The 18,172-nt window shown below is 47.3% G+C and overlaps 1 protein-coding gene across 1 annotated transcript; it reads left to right on the forward strand.

Annotated features, from left to right (window-relative positions):
- The first annotated feature begins 415 nt into the window (after nucleotides 1–415).
- LOC119949209 (dynein light chain roadblock-type 2-like) lies at nucleotides 416–16,652 on the forward strand. The gene is made up of 4 exons (XM_038770768.1): nucleotides 416–576; nucleotides 1,447–1,516; nucleotides 8,588–8,755; nucleotides 16,357–16,652. The coding sequence occupies exons 1-4, from the start codon at nucleotides 574–576 to the stop codon at nucleotides 16,398–16,400; spliced, it is 285 nt and encodes a 94-aa protein (XP_038626696.1). The 5' UTR covers nucleotides 416–573; the 3' UTR covers nucleotides 16,401–16,652.
- Nucleotides 16,653–18,172: the final 1,520 nt, after the last annotated feature.

The following is an 18,172-nucleotide window of genomic DNA, read 5'->3' on the forward strand; positions in this document are numbered from 1 at the left end:
GATTTTGGGCGAGTCACTTCACTTCTCTGTAAAATAGGGGTTAAGACTGTGAGCTCCACATGGGACAACCTGATGACCTTGTATCTACCCCAGCGCTTAGAACAGTGCTTGGCAGATAGTAAGCGCTTAAAAATACAGTCATTATTACCGTCTACTCCAGTGCATAGTACAGTGACTGGCGCACAGTAAGCAACTGACGAATGCCATTAAAAGAAGAAAAACCAAAGAAACCTCCGGCTCCAGTCAGTGCGCAGATGATGCCGGCACCTGATTCTGTAGTCCTTGTGTACCTAAAGCAGTCCACTCCCAGCTGCCACCGAGAGAGAGAGAGAGAAAAGGAGGAGGAGGCGGAGGAGACGACAGAGGCGCGGCCGCGTCCCCGCCGGGCCGGGGGAGGCTCCGCCCACGCCATTGGGGCCCGGCTCCGCGCGCCCCCGCTCCCCCGCGCGCCCCCGACCGGCGGCGCCCGGCCGCTTGTCCGGGGTGACGTCATCGCCCCTGTCTCCTAGCAACCGACGGGGCCCGTGGCGGCGGTTGGGCTCCCGGGATCCGCCGGCTCCGCTCCGCCCCGCCATGGTAACCGGGCTGGACCCCCACCCTGCCGGGGGGGACGGGGAGAGGGGGAGCGGCCCGGGAGGAGGGCTCAGGCGGCTCGGCTTGTCGTTCTGCCTCTGGCGTAGCTGAGCCCGGGGAAGCCCCGCAACCGCCCTGCGCCGTTCATGACCAAAAAGGAGACCCAGGTCCCTGAGCCTTAAGCATCCCCATTTACAAGATCCATTCATGACCACAAAGTAGGCCCAGGTCCCTGAGCTTTAAGCATCCCCATTTACAAGACCTAACTTTCTATATTGCTGTGATTCCCTTTATTCATTCTCTAGCACTGTTAAATGAAGGCAGAATTTGATCGACCCTAGGAAGCTTTTGGGCTACACTGTGGTTAACTAACTCTCCAAGTCAGCGGTAGACGGGGAAGGAAAGACCGGCATACCCCACCGACCCCCAGAAATGATATGCTACAAATAAACACTGAAAGATGTCACAATAATTCTGTGTGTGTGTATGTATACACACACCAATCTGCAACACGTATAGTCCTAAATATTTGTCAAAATCTTCTTTTTAAAAAATTATAGAAAATCTGCCTCCTCGAGAGCCAGATTCCCTATTTCCCATTGACTTGATGACGCCTAGGATCTGATTGATCAACGCATGGTCTTTTTCCAGAATTTCGACTACAATGTCCTAGTAGGTTTTTACTGAATCTGGAGGACACTTAGGATCTGGATAACTTCTCAACTAAAGTTAAATAATGTTTTCACGAGAATCTGACTGAGATGTCTTTGCAATGGACAATTTAGTCTCGAGTTGGAGAAAAAGGAAAGTGTATATCCCCCAACATGTTATTTTGGTTAATTAACTCTCACTGCTCTGTTTCATTCGTTATAGACGGCAAGGACCTTAAGGAGGTTGTGGTTCCATAGAAGGGTTGTTGGAGTTATGGTTATAAGTGCAGACGGTAAATATATTTCAACTATATTTAAAGATCTAAAATGTAACGTCATAGGTGTGTGTTATACCAGGCCTGAAGAAAAAAAAATGCCTTGTAAAATACTTTGATATCAAAGAACTGTTCTCTATATTTTGAGTTTAACACTTGATGGGTATTATGCTAAAAAATCCAGCGGTTCTTCTAAAAAACCTAAATACAATTCCACCCCCCAATTTGTATTCTTCAGTAACTATTCAGAAAGGGGAAAATGTTTGTTATGATAGTTCTCAACAGCTGTCGGTTTCGCTCCTGAATTTGAAGAGCTTACCGCTGGGAATTTCTGGGAATGTCTGGGAATTTCTCAGTTTAGGAAAGACATTTATATAGCCTACGAGTTTAGAAGCAGTGTGGCTTAGTGGATAGAGCAGGGGCCAGAAGGACCTGGCTTCTGATCTCGGCTCCACCGCTTATCTGCTGTGTGACCCCGGGCCAGTCGGTTCACTTCTCTGTGCCGCAGGGACCTCAGATGTAGAATGGGGATTGAGATTGTGAGCCCCACGTGGGACAGGGACTTTATCCAACTTGATTTGCTTGTATCCATCTGGGCGCTTAGTACAGTGCCCCCACATAGTAAGCCCTTAAATACCATCATTATTAGTATTCTGTGGGCCTCAGTTATCTCATCTGTAAAGTGGGGACTAAGAGAATGTGAGCCCCATGTGGAACAGGGACTGTGACCAACCTGATTAACTTTTATCTACCCCAGTGTTTAGAACAGTGTTTGGCACATCATACGTGCTTAACTAATTAACCATAATTAGTTTCAGAAACAGATAATGGACTGCGAGATAATAATCGACTCTGTCCTGAATCCTGATTCTAGTGTGAAAAGGTGCAAACATACTGTCACCTCTGTACTTTCATTCATTCATTCAATCGTATTTATTGAGCCCTTATTGTGTGCAGAGCACTGTCCTAAGCGCTTGGGAAGTACAGATTGGCAACATATAGAGACAGTCCCTACCCGGAAACGGACTCACAGTCTAGAAGGGGGAGACAGACAACAAAACGAAACATGTAGACAGGTGTCAATGTACTTGAGCCCACTCCCACCCCATCTCCCGCCCATGGCAGTTATGTCCATATCTTTAAACGCAGTTGCTTCCCCCTACCTGTTAATTTATTTCAGTTTCAGGACCTCCCATTAGACTGTAAGCTCCTTGAGGGAAGGGACTGTGTTCGTGCCCATTAACAGATGAGGGAAGTGAGGGGCAGAGAAATTGAGCGACTTGTCCAAGGTCACCTGGCAGACAGATGGTGGAGCCAGGATTAGAACCAGGTCCTTCTGACTCCCAGGGCTGTGCTCTATCCAGACCCGCCTTTTCCTCTTCTGGAGCCCCCTTTGCTGTCATCCCAGCTCCTCCACTTCCATCCCTCCTCCGGACATCCCTTTTGTAAAAGGGTCATATGTTGGGCTGTGTGCTGTGCGACCTTGGGCAAGTCACTTAATTTCTCTGTGCCTCAGTTACCTCATCTGTAAAATAGGGATTAAGACAGTCAGCCCTGAGTGGGATATGGACTGTGTCCAGCCTAATTGCCTTGTCCAGCTCGTAGAACAGTGACTGACACTGTTTTTTAAGCCCTTAAAAAATACCACAGTTATTATTATATCGTATTCTCCCAAGTGCTAAGTACAGGGCTCTGCCCAAAGCAAGTACTCAGTAAACACTATTGATTGATTGAATTCATACTGGATTACTAGAGGGGAAATCAGTCGTGTAGAGAGATGGTAGGTGGCACATCCCTAACCGTTACTGAGGGTAATCATCACCGTGTTCCTTCAAGAATCCTGTTGCTACTGTTGGAGAACTGAGCTAGGTGGACCAGTGGCATCTAGTGGGCCGGTGGGCCATAATGACATTTCTTAAGGGCCTCTGATTTTACACATGAGAATTGAGTTTGGTAATCAACTTCCTTTCTGATGGTCCTACTTGTTCTGGCTTTAGTATTTATCCGTCAACCACTGGTATTTATTGAGGGTCTAGCATGTGCAGAGCAGTGTACCAAGTGCTTGGAAAGTACATTTTGGCAACAAAGAGAGACAATCCCTACCCAACAATGGGCTCACAGTCTAGAAGGGGAGAGACAGACAACAATACAAAGCAAAACAAAACAAGTAGACAGGCATCAATAGCATTCATACAATCATATTTATTGAGCGCTTACTGTGTGCAGAGCACTGTACTAAGTGCTTGGGAAGTACAAGTTGGCAACATATAGAGATGGTCCCTACCCAGCAGCGGGTTCACAGTCTAGAAGGGGGAGACAGACAACAAAACAAAACATATTAACAAAATAAAATAAATAGAACAGTAAATATGTACAAGTAAAATAGAGTAATAAATCTGTACAAACATATATACAGGTGCTGTGGGGAGGGGAAGGAGGTAGGGTGGGGGGGGATGGGGAGGGGGAGAGGAATGGGGGGCTCAGTCTGGGAAGGCCTCCTGGGAGGAAAGGGAGGAGAGAATTATAGATATATACACATCATTAATAAAATGAATAGAATAATAAATATGTACATGTATACACAAGTGCTGTGGGGTGGGGAGGGGGGTAGAGCAGAGGGAGGGAGTCGGGGCAACAGGGAGGGGAGGAGGAGCAGAGGAAAAGAGGGACTTAGTCTGGGAAGGCCTTCTGGAGGAGGTGAGCTTTCAGTAGGGCTTTGAAGAGGGGAAGTGTGCTAGTTTGGTGGATGTGAGGAGGGAGGGCATTCCAGGCCAGAGGTAGGACGTGGGCCAGGGGTTGACGGCCGGACAGGCGAGAATGAAGCACAGTGAGGTTAGAGGCAGAGGAGCGGAGTGTGCGGGCTGGGCTGTAGAAGGTGAGAAGGGAGGTGAGGTAAGAGGGGGCAGGGTGATGGAGAGCTTTGAAGCCAATAGTGAGGATTTGTCCATCACCACTCCTGCACGGACAAATCAAATGCAGTTTTCACCCTGCCACCCTAAACTCAAGTCCCGTGTCAGTCAGGAACTTTATATTGGGCTCTCGGTTTCCGAAGAGGCCTCAGTGGCTGCTTGCAACATTCTTGTTGTCCAAGCAGCCATATTTAGGAGCACATTGCTCAACCCAGTGGAGCAAGGGACCACAAAAAGTGCTCTACCTACCTTTGGTTTATGTTCACCACCTTTTCAATCAATCAATCAATCGTATTTATTGAGCGCTTACTGTGTGTAGAGCACTGTACTAAGCGCTTGGGAAGTACAAGTTGGCAACATATAGAGACAGTCCCTACCCAGCAGTGGGCTCACAGTCTAAAAGGGGGAGACAGAGAACAAAGCCAAACATACTAACAAAATAAAATAAATAGAATAGATATGTACAAGTAAAATAAATGGAGTAATAAATACGTACAAACATATATACATATATACAGGTGTTGTGGGGAAGGGAAGGAGGTAAGATGAGGGGGATGGAGAGGGGGACGAGGGGGAAAGGGAGGAAGGGGCTCAGTCAGGGAAGGCCTCCTGGAGGAAGTGAGCTCTCAGTAGGGCCTTGAAGGGAGGAAGAGAGCTAGCTTGGCGGATGGGCAGAGGGAGGGCATTCCAGGCCCCGGGGATGATGTGGGCCGGGGGTCGATGGCGGGACAGGTGAGAATGAGGCACGGTGAGGAGAGTAGCGGCAGAGGAGCGGAGGGTACGGGGTGGGCTGTAGAAGGAGAGAAGGGAGGTGAGGTAGGAGGGGGCAAGGTGATGGACAGCCGTGAAGCTGAGGGTGAGGAGTTTCTGCCTGATGCGCAGATTGATTGGTAGCCACTGGAGATTTTTGAGGAGGGGAGTAACATGCCCAGAGCATTTCTGGACAAAGACAATCTGGGCAGCAGCACGAAGTATGGATTGAAGTGGGGAGAGACATGAGGATGGGAGATCAGAGAGATGGCTGATACAGTAGTCCAGACGGGATAGGATGAGAGCTTGAACGAGCAGGGTAGCGGTTTGGATGGAGAGGAAAGGGCGGATCTTGGCGATGTTGCGGAGCTGAGACCGGCAGGTTTTGGTGACGGCGTGGATGTGAGGGGTGAATGAGAGAGCGGAGTCGAGGATGACACCAAGGTTGCAGGCTTGTGAGACGGGAAGGGTGGTAGTGCCGTCAACAGAGGTGGGAAAGTCAGGGAGAGGGCAGGGTTTGGGAGAGAAGACAAGGAGTTCAGTCTTGGACATATTGAGTTTTAGGTGTCGGGCAGACATCCAGATGGAGATGTCCTGAAGGCAGGAGGAGATGCGAGCCTGGAGAGAGGGGGAGAGAGCAGTGGCAGAGATGTAGATCTGGGTGTCATCAGTGTAGAGGTGATAGTTGAAGCCATGGGAGCGAATGAGGTCACCAAGGGACTGAGTGTAGATCGAGAACAGAAGGGGACCAAGCACTGAACATTGGGGAACCCCCACAGTAAGGGGATGGGAGGGGGCGGAGGAGCCTGCAAAAGAGACTGAGAATGAACGACTGGAGAGATAAGAGGAGAACCAGGAGAGGATGGAGTCTGTGAAGCCAAGGTCGGATAGCGTGTTGAGGAGAAGGGGGTGGTCCACAGTGTCGAAGGCAGCTGAGAGGTCGAGGAGGATTAGGACAGAGTATGAGCCGTTGGATTTGGCAAGCAAGAGGTCATTGGTGACCTTTGAGAGGGCAGTTTCCGTGGAATGTAGGGGACGGAAGCCAGACTGGAGGGGGTCGAGAAGAGAGTAGGTGTTGAGGACTTCGAGGCAGCACGCGTAGACAACTTGTTCAAGGAGTTTGGAAAGGAATGGTAGGAGGGATATGGGGCGATAACTAGAAGGTGAGGTGGGGTTAAGAGAGGGTTTTTTTAGGATGGGAGAGACATGGGCATGTTTGAAGGCAGAGGGGAAGGAACCAGTGGAGAGAGAGCGGTTGAAGATGGAGGTTAAGGGGGGGAGAAGGGATGGAGCGAGAGATTTCATGAGATGAGAGGGAATGGGGTCAGAAGCACAGGTGGCCGGAGTAGCACTTCAGAGGAGGGAGGAGAGCTCCTCTGAGGATACTGCTGGGAAGGATGGGAGAGTAGCAGAGAGTGTGGAGAGCCGGGGGGTTGGAGAAGGAGGGGGAGTGACCTTGGGGAGGTCGGACCTGATGGATTTAATTTTGTTAATGAAGTAGGAGGCCAGATCGTTGGGGGTGAGGGAAGGAGGAGGGGGAGGAACCGGAGGCCTGAGTAGGGAGTTAAATGTACGGAAGAGCTGGCGGGGATGATGGGCATGGGTGTCAATAAGGGAGGAGAAATAGTTTTGTCTGGCAGAGGAGAGGGCTGAGTTAAGGCAGGAAAGGATAAACTTGAAGTGAAAGAGGTTGGCATGGTGTTTAGACCTTCGCCAGCAATGTTCGGCAGCTTGAGCATAAGAGCGAAGGAGGTGCACAGTGGCAGTGATACAGGGCTGTGGGTTAGTGGTACGAGAGCGTCGAAGGGAAAGGGGAGCGAGTGAGTCTAGCTGAGTAGAAAGGGCAGAGTTGAGAGCAGTAATCTGATCGTCAAGACTGGGTAGAGAGGAGAGGGAGGCGAGGTGGGGTGTGAGGCGCTCAGAAAGATGGATGGGGTCAAGAGAGCAGAGATCTCTATGAGGGAGTAATATGGATTTACAGGGGAAAGGAGTGTGAGTGAGGAGGCAGGTGAGAACATTATGATCAGAGAGAGGGATTTCAGAGTTGGTGAGGGTGGACACAGTGCAGCGATAGGAGATGACGAGGTCGAGAGTATGACCAAGTTGGTGAGTGGGTGAGGTGGGGTGGAGCAAGAGGTTGGCAGCGTCGAGGAGAGATAGAAGGTGGGCGGCAGAGGCATCATCAGGGAGGAGTCATCAGGAGTCATCCGTTTTCAGCCACACACAAGGAGAAAGCACCACTGTCGGTAGCTAGGACTTTGAATATGAAGAATAGATATCTTTGTGTGAATTCATATGACCGAAATAACTACATTTAGTGCCAATTAACGCAGACCATTTAACACCATTTTGAACAGATACCTCCAAGTGGCTTCTCGGTGACTTAATCAATTTCTATGTGTTTTCTGTAATGTGTAGTATGGAGCATTAGAGTTATTCAGTATAAGGACTTAATAAATGTTTGTGTTTATGATTGCAAATAACAGACAATAGACTGTGAGCCCACTGTTGGGTAGGGACTGTCTCTATATGTTGCCAACTTGTACTTCCCAAGCGCTTAGTACAGTGATCTGCACACAGTAAGCGCTCAATAAATACGATTGAATGAATGAATGAACGCCGGGGTGGCTCCCAAGGAGATCGGGTTGGACGCAGGCCTTGTCCCGCAGCGGGCTCTTACCATGTGTATTACTCTATTTATTTATTTATTTATCTTATATTACTCTTTATTTACTTATTTTATTTGTACATGTTTATTCTATTTATTTTATTTTGTTAATATGTTTTGTTTTGTTGTCTGTCTCCCCCTTCTAGACTGTGAACCCACTGTTGGGTAGGGACCGTCTCTATATGTTGCCGATTTGTACTTCCCAAGCGCTTAGTACAGTGCTCTGCACACAGTAAGCGCTCAATAAATACGAATGAATGAATGAATAATGGTATTTTGTTAAGCGCTTACTATGTGCCAAGCACTGTGCTTACTATGTGCGAGGCACTGTACTAAGCACTGGGGTGGATACAAGCAAATTGGGTTGGACATAGTCCCTGTCCCATGTGGGGCTCACAGTCTCAATCCCCTTTTTACAGATGAGGTAACTGAGGCCCAGAGAAGTGAAGTGACTTGCCCAAGGTCGCACAGCAGACAGGTGGAGGAGCCAGAATAAGAACGAATGACCTTCTGACTCCCAGGCCCGTGCTCTATCCACTACACTATGCTGCTTCTCTAGTAAATAAACTCTGAGATGATGTAATCTAGATTTATTTTTCTAAAGATTTTCTAATAAATCCTAATATAAAATTTAAATTTTGTGAGAGAAGCTGTTAATGAATAGAGAATATTCATTTATGGGTTTTCATTTGAATGTGCTCTTTAGCATGCAGTGATGATCTGTGCACTAATAGTATGTTTTGTATTCACTCATTTTTATAGGCACTCCAATTAAAAAAAACCTATTGTACCCTGCAACAGTTCAATATGCAAAGCATCTTCATCACCTTATAGAACTAGCACAGTACGCTGTGAAAGAATTTAATCCTCAAGATGCCCTAAATCTTCTTCGGATTGCTACAGAGAAATATGAAATCCTGGTAATCCCAGGTAATTTAATATTTAAAGTGACTTTTTGTAACTTTAAAAAACAAACCACATTCTTATACATTCGGTGTTACCTGCTGTTTCGAAGCATATCAAACAGCCATTTAGATGTACATTGATCAAAGCCAAAAATGTTAAGTGAGACCTTGGCTTTCAATTTTTGATGGCTGGGTGAGGTGGATGCACCAACGCTTACCTCTACAGTCCATCCAGTCCTCTAGACAGGGCAGGGAACATGTATATCAACTCTGTTATATTGTACTCCCCCATATGCTTAGTACAGTGCTCTGCACACATTGACTGATTGATAAAATGGCACTCCTGCCCAGATCATCTTTCTGAAACCTCGCTTGGCACACATCATCTTTCACCTCAAAACCAGTGGGGCCTAGTGGAATAAGCACAGACCTGGGAGCCAGGAGTCACAGGTTCTAGTCCCAGCTCTGCTACTTGCCTGTTGCTCGACCTTGGGCAAGTCACTAATCTTCTCCGGGCCTCAGTTTTCTCATACGTTCCCGGCTCATACTATTTGCTCCACCCAAGCCCACCTCCAACCTGTGCTCTCAGCTCAGCTCATTCATACTATCCCTGCAACCAAGAGCACCCTTCTCCCCCTGCCCCCACCCTGAAATCCACCAGACCTTAATCCTCCTCACCTTCAAAGGCCTCTTAAAATGCCACCTTTTACAACAATACTTACCCAGGCAATTATCCGTACCCTGAATTCAGCAACCCATCATCTGCTTCTAGGGTTCTGTGTTTATTTTTTGTTAACTGCCTTTATGATCTAGGTCTTATCCTTTGAAAATGCAATTCATTTACTACTGATATTATTATTGAACATTCAATTTATTTATTCTGATTCCCCTGTCAGTCTCCACCCCTAGAGTGTAAGCTTCCTGTGAGCAGGGAAGGAGGAAGAGAAGGAAGAGGAGGGAGTAGAGCTTGAGAAAGGGAAGGAAGAACCTTGCAAAGTTCATGCCCAGTGGTTTCTATTTTACCCTGAAAGAAGTTGGTGAGATCATCAGGGCTATGGGAGAGAGGCAGTAGGAACACTGGAGGCTTCAAGAAGGAGTTGAAGGTTTGCAAGAGTTGATAGGGCTGCAGGCATGGGAGTCAATGAGCGAGGAATAGAATGGTTGCTGAGCCGAAGAGTGAGCTGAAATAGAGCAGGTCAGAGTGAATTCCAAGTGGCAGAAGTTAGCCTAGTGCCTTAGTTTTCACCAGCTGGGATCAGCTGCACAAGCCCAGAAATGGGGCAAGTGGGCAATGGGGTGATCCAGGGCAGGGGGTTGCTGGTGTAAGAGTGACAGAGGGACAAGGGGGCCAGGAAGTTATTTGGTGGAGAGGGAGGTGTTGAGGAGGTGGATGGGAGGAATATGACAGTTTGGGACAGCATGAGTGGGTCCAGAGTGCAGAGGTCACGGATTTGGGGAGGTGCGGGGTGGGCCAAGATGACAGGTTAGAAGACTGTGGTTGGGTAAGGGTCGGTCAGAGTTGGTAAGGTTAGAGATGGGGCATTGTCTAGAGATGCTATTGAACCTGTATTGGACTGAGAGGTGGAGTTAGGTGAGCAATCGGCAAAGTTAAGTAGAGTGAGGAAGTGGGTGGTCAGGGGGTTCAGAGCAAACTCCACATGGAGGTTGAAGTTCCCAAACACAACGCAGGAGAAAGGAGTGAGAATAGGAAAGAGAGAAAGGTGACAGAATTGGTCTAAAAGGCAAGAGGCGGGGACAGGAGGGAGCTAGAGAACAGCTCGCACCATGGAAGGCAAGTGGTGCGTACTTCCCCCACACCGTGGAAGGCAGACAGTGCATATGCTCTACAGGAATCAATTTTCGAAGTAGAAAAAGAAGGTTCAGGGACAACCCCCACCCGCACCCCCGAGCAATCCAGCAGGCCGTATGCAATTCAGGGCTCTGCAGTGCATTGGGCCGTGTTAAGTAATGAGGTTGATCCTATCTGTGAGAGGAAAGTTTATTTAAATTGTATTCCGATTCATGAAATGCCATCTCGGGAGGTTATCATTCAATAGCAAAATCTGTATTTGTGTCTTTGTGTTGTTTTGTCTTTATGGTCAGTGGTATTTATTGAGTGCTTACTGTGTGCAGTGCACTCTTCTAAGCCCTTGGGAGAATACAGTGCAACAGAGTTGGTAGACCCGGTCCCTGCCCACAACGAGCTTTCAGTCTAGAAGAGGAGACAAACATTAATATAAATAAATAAATCATAGATATGAATGTAAGTGCTAGGGGGCTGAGAGTGAGGTGAATACCAAGAGCTCCAAGGGTTCAGATCCAAGTGCATAGATGATGGCAGAGGGGAGAGGGAGTCAGGGAAAAGAGGGCTTAGTCGTGGAAGGCCCCTTGAAGGAGATGTGATTTTAAGAAGGCTTTGAAGGTGGGCAGAGTGGAGGTGTGACACATATGGAAGGGGAAGGAGTTCCAGGCCAGAGGAGGTCATGGGAAAGGGGTTGGCGAAGAGATAGAGGAGATCAAGGCACAGAGGGCAAGCTGGCACTAGAGGAGCAAAGTGTGTGGGCTGGGCTGTAGTAGATTAGCAAGATAAGGTAGGAGGGGGTGAATTGATTACGTGCTTTAAAGCTGATGGTAAGGAGTTTCTGTTTGATGCAGAGGTGGATGGACAACCACTGGAGGTTCTTGAGGAGTGGGGAAATATGGACTGAATAGGTTTTTTTAGAAAAATGATCTGGGCAGCAGAGTGAAGTGTGGACTGGAGTGGGGAGAGACAGGAGGCAGGGAGGTCAGCGAGGAGGCAGATGCAGTAGTCCAGGCAGGATAGGGTAAGTGCTTTAGTCAATGTGTTAGCAGTTTGGATGGTTAGGGAAGGGCAGATTTTACTAATGTTGTGAAGGTAGAACTGGCAGGATTTGGTGACAAATTGAACATGTGGGTTAAATGAGAGAGATGAATCGAGGACATTGCCACGATTATGGGCTTGTGAGACAGGGAGGACAGTAGTGATGGGAAAGATGTGGGGGTGGGCAGGATTTGGGTGGGAAGGTGAAGAATTTAGTTTTAGACATGTTTAGTTTGAGGTGTCGGCGGGACAAGCAGAGAGAGAAGGAAAGAGATCAGGGCTTGAGAGGTAAATTTGGGAGCATCTGCATAGGGGTGGTAGTTGAAGCTATGGGAGCAGATGAGTCCCGAGGAAGTGGGTGTAGATGAAGAATAGAAGGGGACCCAGAACTGAACCTTGAGGGACTCCAACTGTCAGAGGCAGAGGAGGAGCCTGCATAAGAGACTGAGAAGGAGCCATCAGAGAGATAGGAACAGAATGAGAAGAGGACAGTGAAGCCAAAGTTAGCTAATGTTTCCTGGAGAAGGGGGTGGTCCACAGTGTTGAAGGCAGCCGAGATCAAGGAGGATTAGGATGGAGTAGAGGCCGTCAGATTTGGCAAGAAGAAGGTCATTGATGATGTTAGAGAGGGCAGTTTCCATGGAGTGAAGGGGCTGGAAACTAAGGAAGTAGTGTGGCCTCTTGGAAAGAGCACGGGCCTGGGAGCAAGAGGGCCTGGGTTCTAATCCCAGCTCTGCCACTTTTTTATGGTATTTGTTGGGTACTTACTATGTGTCAAGCAATGTTCTACGCACTGAGGTAGGTACAAATTAATTAGGTGGGACACAGTCCCTGTCCTCATGGGGCACACAAGCTAAGCTCCGAGCCTTGGGTCAGTCACTTAGCTTCTCTGTGCCTCAGTTTCCTCAACTGTAAGTAGCAGTCTCCCTCCTACTTAGACTGTGAGCCTCTTATGGGACAGGGACTGTATCTGGCCTGATTAACCCCAATGCTTAGAATAGTGCTTGATACACAGTAAGTGCTTAGCAAGTACCATAAAAAAAACTAGATCAGAGGGGATCACGGAAGAGAATTGGTGGAGAGAAAGTGGAAACGGGGCATAGACAATTCTGTCAAGGAGTTTGAAGAGTTATGGTAGGAGGGAAATGGGGTGATAACTGGAGGGAGTTGTGGGGTCAAGGGAGGGTTTGTCATTTCAATCTTTCCTCATGTCCTCATCCCCCACCCCAGTGCCCCTCTTTTAGATTGGGAGCCCCCTGAGGCCCAGGGACCCTGTCTAATGAATCCCCCACTGAACCCTTCACCAGTACTTTGCCCACTGGAGGCACTCCAAAAGTACCCTTAGATGAATGAAAGATCAGCCCAATAGAATTAGGAGGTGCAGTCTTAAATTATGTTTCCCCAAGAGCCAGTAGATATTTGGAAAAATAAAGAACCAGTGCATAGGGTGTGAGTGTTAAGTACTTCAACATTTGGCTTTCATTCATTCATTCAATCATATTTATGAAGCACTTACTGTGTTCAGAGCACTGTACTAAGTGCTTGGAAAGTACAATTCAGCAACAGTTACAATCCGTGCCCACGATGGGCTCACAGTCTAGAAGGGGGGAGACAGACATCAAAACAAGTAAACAGGCCTCAATAGCATCAATATAAAAAAAATAGAATTATAGATATATACACATCATTAATAAAATAAGTAGAATTATTAATATGTACATATATACACACAAGTGCTGTGGTGCAGGGAGGGGCTAGAGCAGAGGGAGGGAGTAGGGGCAATGGGGAGGGGAGGGGGGAGTAAAGGAAAAAGGAGGCTTAGTCTGGGAAGGCCTCTTGGAGGAGGTGAGCTTTTAATAGGGCTTTGAAGGGGGGAAGTGTGCTAGTTTGGTGAATTTGAGGAGGGAGGGCATTCCAGGCCAGAGGTAGGAGGTGGGACAGACGAGAAGAAGCACAATGAGTAATTTAGCGGCAAAAAAGGGAAGAGTGTGCGGGCTGGGCTGTAGGAGGCGAGATGGGAGGTGAGGTAGGAGAGGGCAAGGTGATGGAGAGCTTTGAAGTCAATAGTGAGGAGTTTATGCTTGATACGGAGGTTGATAGGCAACCACTGGAGATTTTTGAGGAGGAGGGGTGACATGCTGTCACCCGTCGTCCGGGGATGAGTTCGTTCAGTGATGGGCAAGGCTAGAGAGGGAGAGAGGCTGGGGAGGGAAAGCCTGAGTTTTATATAAAATTGATTCTGCGAGGCATATTGAATTATTTAATTGCTTTAGGGGCAATGGATTGAACTTCCCTTTCGGGAGGAATGTAATCAGTTAGTAATATGAGAGCTTCCCTAACGGGAGGAACACACGTATACATTATTCGTGTGTGGCAGAACCCCTAGGTCCCATCCAGGCGGAATTCCCTTACAGTTTGTTTGCACTCATGTGCACTTCCCACTCGGGAAGAATCCACTTGAGTTACACACCCATGGGGGAAGCCCCTAGCTCCCACCCACGAGGATTTTCCATTTGGGAGGAATCCATTCATTCGTTACATACCCATGGCGAAGCACCTGGCTTCCAGCCTCACGAGCGTCCAGTGGAACGGGACACTTCCCCATCCCAGGGCTCCTCACTTGGTGCAGGCAGAGCGGGCTTCTCACGCTCTGGACAGAGGCACCCTGCAGCAATCCGCTGCAAATCTCGATCCTCTGCCTAGAGGGCCAGAGGCCGCAGTATTTATCACCTGTGCTCCTTGGCCATTCCAGCTTCCAGTCTTAGTTTGTCCAATCTCTGCCCTTCCCCTCTTCCATACCTAATTTGATTGGCATGAGGGCAAGGGACACCTTCTGTATTCCCAGCTTGGGCTGTCAATCTAGCAGTTTGGGTTGGGGGCGATATCCCACCCTCCCTTCCGAGTTCCGCCTGCTGGCTCAGGTGGCCACGAGATAGCATTTGACCTTGAGATGGCTGGTACCCAAGGGTCACGTTGGGACACATGCCCAGAACGTTTCTGTAGAAAGATAATCCGGGCAGCAGAGTGAAGTATAGACTGAAGTGAGGAGAGACAGAGGTTGGGAGATCAGAAAGGATGCTGATGCAGTAATCCAGTCGGGATATGATGAGAGATTGTACTACCGTGATAGTGGTTTGGATGGAGGGGAAAGGGCGGATCTTGGCGATGTTAGGAAGGTGAAGCCGGCAGGTTTTGGTGACGGATTGGATGTGTGGGGTGAACGAGAGAGCGGAGTCAAGGATGACACCAAGGTGGCAGGCTTGTGAGACAGGAAGGATGGTAGTGCCGTTCACAGTGATGGGAAAGTCAGACAGAGGACAGGGTTTGGGAGGGAAGATAAGGAGCTCAATCTTAGACATGTTGAGTTTTAGGTGGTGGGCGGACATCTTGGTAGAGATGTCCTGAAGGGAGGAGGAGATACGAGCCTGGAGGGAGGGAGAGAGAACAGGGGGGAGATGTAGATTTGGGTATCATCTCTGTAGATGTATGTCCTGAATTTATATTCTTTTTGCTTTTTGCTGCCTTCACACAGGTGCATTTTGCTTTCACTTTATGGATCAGATTCCATGTTTCAAAGACTGATAAAGTCAATCTTAATTAATCTTCTTAAAATTCCATTTTGTATGTAAACAGAATTAAATTGGTTCTGAACATTCATCTTTAACTTTGCATAATTAGAAAATACAATTGGAAAATATTTTAACTGTAAATTTATGTTTTTAAATAACCCTGAATAAATAGGTGTGCTGTATTTTTCCACTGAAAGGAATAAGTAAAGTAAGCTTATTGTGGACAAGGAATGTATCTGTTTTTTGTTGTACTCTCCCAAGCACTTAGTGCAATGCTGTGCACACAGTAAGCGCTCAGTAAATGATTGAATGAATGAATGAAAGAGCCTGATCCTCTGCTTCAAACATGGGAAAAGTACAACTTTTCCATGACCTTCCATTCTTTCTCAGTGGAATTGGATTCAACTGCTTTAATGCATTAAGGATGATATGATTAAGAGTGTGCAGTCTTAGCATTCAACAAATTATATTCTCCCTTTCTGGTGTGGGAAAGCAAACACCCTCCTAAACTGCAGAGAAGTGCCCGACGTCCTTCTAGAACCAGAAATTGTGCCTAATTCTTATCCATATTGTACTTTTTCCCTGGGTTTTTCCCACAGCAGACCCTTAATACGTGGTCTTACTACTACCATCTCTCCCTTCCCGGCTGCTCCCAGCATTGCCTGGCTGCACTTAAAGAATCACTTGTTCAACCTGACAGCCAATCTCCTCTGAGCAGCATATTGTTGGGAGCTGGGGAGAACTGGAGTTCAAACTGAATCACAAAGAGAGCCCCACCCTACTCCTTTTCCTTTCCTGTCCCATCTCGTGCCACTTTCTGGGGTTGCCCACTAAGAACAAATTTCACAGGCTGCAGCAGAATGGGTGATTAGGGATCTCAGGGAGAGGGGAGGGAGGGAAACCTTTCCCTTTACTGTGTACATTCAGGGTTCTAAGATTGATCTGCTTTTTCTGATCTTCTTAGATGGTGAGCTCCTTGGGGGCCAGAGACCGTATCTGTATACACAGTGTAGTACACAGTAGGTGCTTAATAAATACTATTACTGCTGGCCACTTATGGCAACTCATGCTCCCCCACACAGTGACTGGACTGAGAGAATCTGCCGGCATTGTTGGAGTATAAAAAGCAACAAAAATGAGGTCTCTTTTTATTTTTAAGCTTAGCTTTTTTTGGTTGAAGTTGAACTCATGTTTCTTTCATTTTTTTTTCCACAGCTAAGGAATATCTTCTTGTCGTTCTTCAGGATCCATATGACTAGACCTTCTGCAGTAGTAATCTTGCATTCACGAAACTATACTTTGAAAAAGGCTCAAGTTTTCATTGTGGTCCTTACTGAATTTACTAATGTACTGAGCTTGTCTTTATTAAAACTGTTTCTAGCACAGCTTCTTAGTTTTTGTTTCTGGTTGAATTTTAGAACTGTGCTTTAGCAAGATATACACAGATCAAAATCTGATGTGAGTTGCCAAGCTTAATGACTAATGTAATAAAAATGAATATGTGAAACATGCTCCCTGAAGGTGTTTCTGCTTAACTTCTGCTGTGTGCTGAGAGGCAAGGAGGCAAAAGAAAGAACAGCACCTTTATCTGCAAATATGAAGTACAGCATCACAACAAGAGGTCATCTTCTTGTGTGTCCAATGTGGCTGGGACTGTGGATCCCACATTGTCCTTTTCAGCCACACACACACTCACAGGTGTACTTCAAGTAGTGCCTTCTTGGAATACGAAGGACAGCTCTACATACATATAGTACCATACTAGGCAGAAGAATTCCCTGAATGCCTCACTCAAGCTTCCACAGGGTTTTATAGTTGCCATACCATTGGGGCAGTTGGGCAAAGATGTGTGCTGAGCCTGTTACAATGCCACAACAATTTGCCTCCCTTCTCCTCCTGGCACTTCTGTGACACTTTTACCACTCTCTCCTTCCTTCCCCTACCATCCTTTCCCCTTCCCTCTCCCTTGTCCCATCCCTGCTGACAGCAACGGCTGTTGCTAAGAAGCAGCCACATGGTGCAGTGATGTCATCACAGCCTCTTGTACGGTGGCACTAAATTATATGTCTTTTTGTGGAACCGACTGCTCAAATATTTCATTTGGGTTGACTCTTCTGCACAAAAGACATGCCTACCCCAATTCTGCCTGGTGAATATTTAGCCATGTGCCCATTTTTCTCTATTAGATTTTGTGTCTCAATTGCAAGAACTGAGTCTCTTTTATACACCTTCCAAGTGACTGGTACAGTACAGTGCTCAGGACATCATAAACACTTCATCAGTGGTATTTATTGAGCAGTTACTGTATGCAGAACACTGTACTAGGCACTTACTCGATACTAGCAATGATCCTGGGTAATGAACAGATTAGTCCCTTCTGACTTGGGAGAGAGAACTCACCCTCTTGGATTCCAGTGGTGAGAATTGGTGACTCCTTCTAGTCTCTCACCACTATTGTACCCTTGCACTTGGTTGAAGATTAGAAAGAATTGCACACTACTCAGAAGACATGACTTGGGAGAGAGAACTCACCCTCTTGGATTCCAGTGGTGAGAATTGGTGACTCCTTCTAGTCTCTCACCACTATTGTACCCTTGCACTTGGTTGAAGATTAGAAAGAATTGCACACTACTCAGAAGACAACCACCTCAACAACCACTGGAATTAGAGAAGCAGCATGGCCTAGTGGATAGAGCTTGGGAGTCAGAAGGGCCTGGGCTCTAATGTTGGCTCTGCCACTTGTCTACTGCGTGATCTTAGACAAGTCACTTAACTTCTCTGTGTCTCAGTTACCTCATCTGTAAAATGAGGATTAAGGCTGTAAGCCCCATGTGGGACAGGGACTTTGTCCAACCTGATTAGCTTGTATCTACCCCAGGGCTTATTATACAGTGCCTGGCACATAGTAAGTGCTTAACAAATACCCTAAAAGAAACTAGCTCCCCTGCAAGTCTCAGATAGGCACTCAGGGAAGCTGCTTAGGAGAAATGAGAAGACACCTGAGCTCCCGACTGAGTCCCCTTCAATGGGA

Source organism: Tachyglossus aculeatus, chromosome X2 (genome assembly GCF_015852505.1).
Source record: "Tachyglossus aculeatus isolate mTacAcu1 chromosome X2, mTacAcu1.pri, whole genome shotgun sequence".
Taxonomy (NCBI): domain Eukaryota; kingdom Metazoa; phylum Chordata; class Mammalia; order Monotremata; family Tachyglossidae; genus Tachyglossus; species Tachyglossus aculeatus.

Excerpts from the sequence above, each read along its gene's own strand:
- LOC119949209 (XM_038770768.1), top strand. Across the intron at positions 1,517-8,587 it reads TATGGTTATAAGTGCAGACG|GCACTCCAATTAAAAAAAAC; the intron begins GTAAATATATTT and ends TCATTTTTATAG. Across the intron at positions 8,756-16,356 it reads TGAAATCCTGGTAATCCCAG|CTAAGGAATATCTTCTTGTC; the intron begins GTAATTTAATAT and ends TTTTTTCCACAG.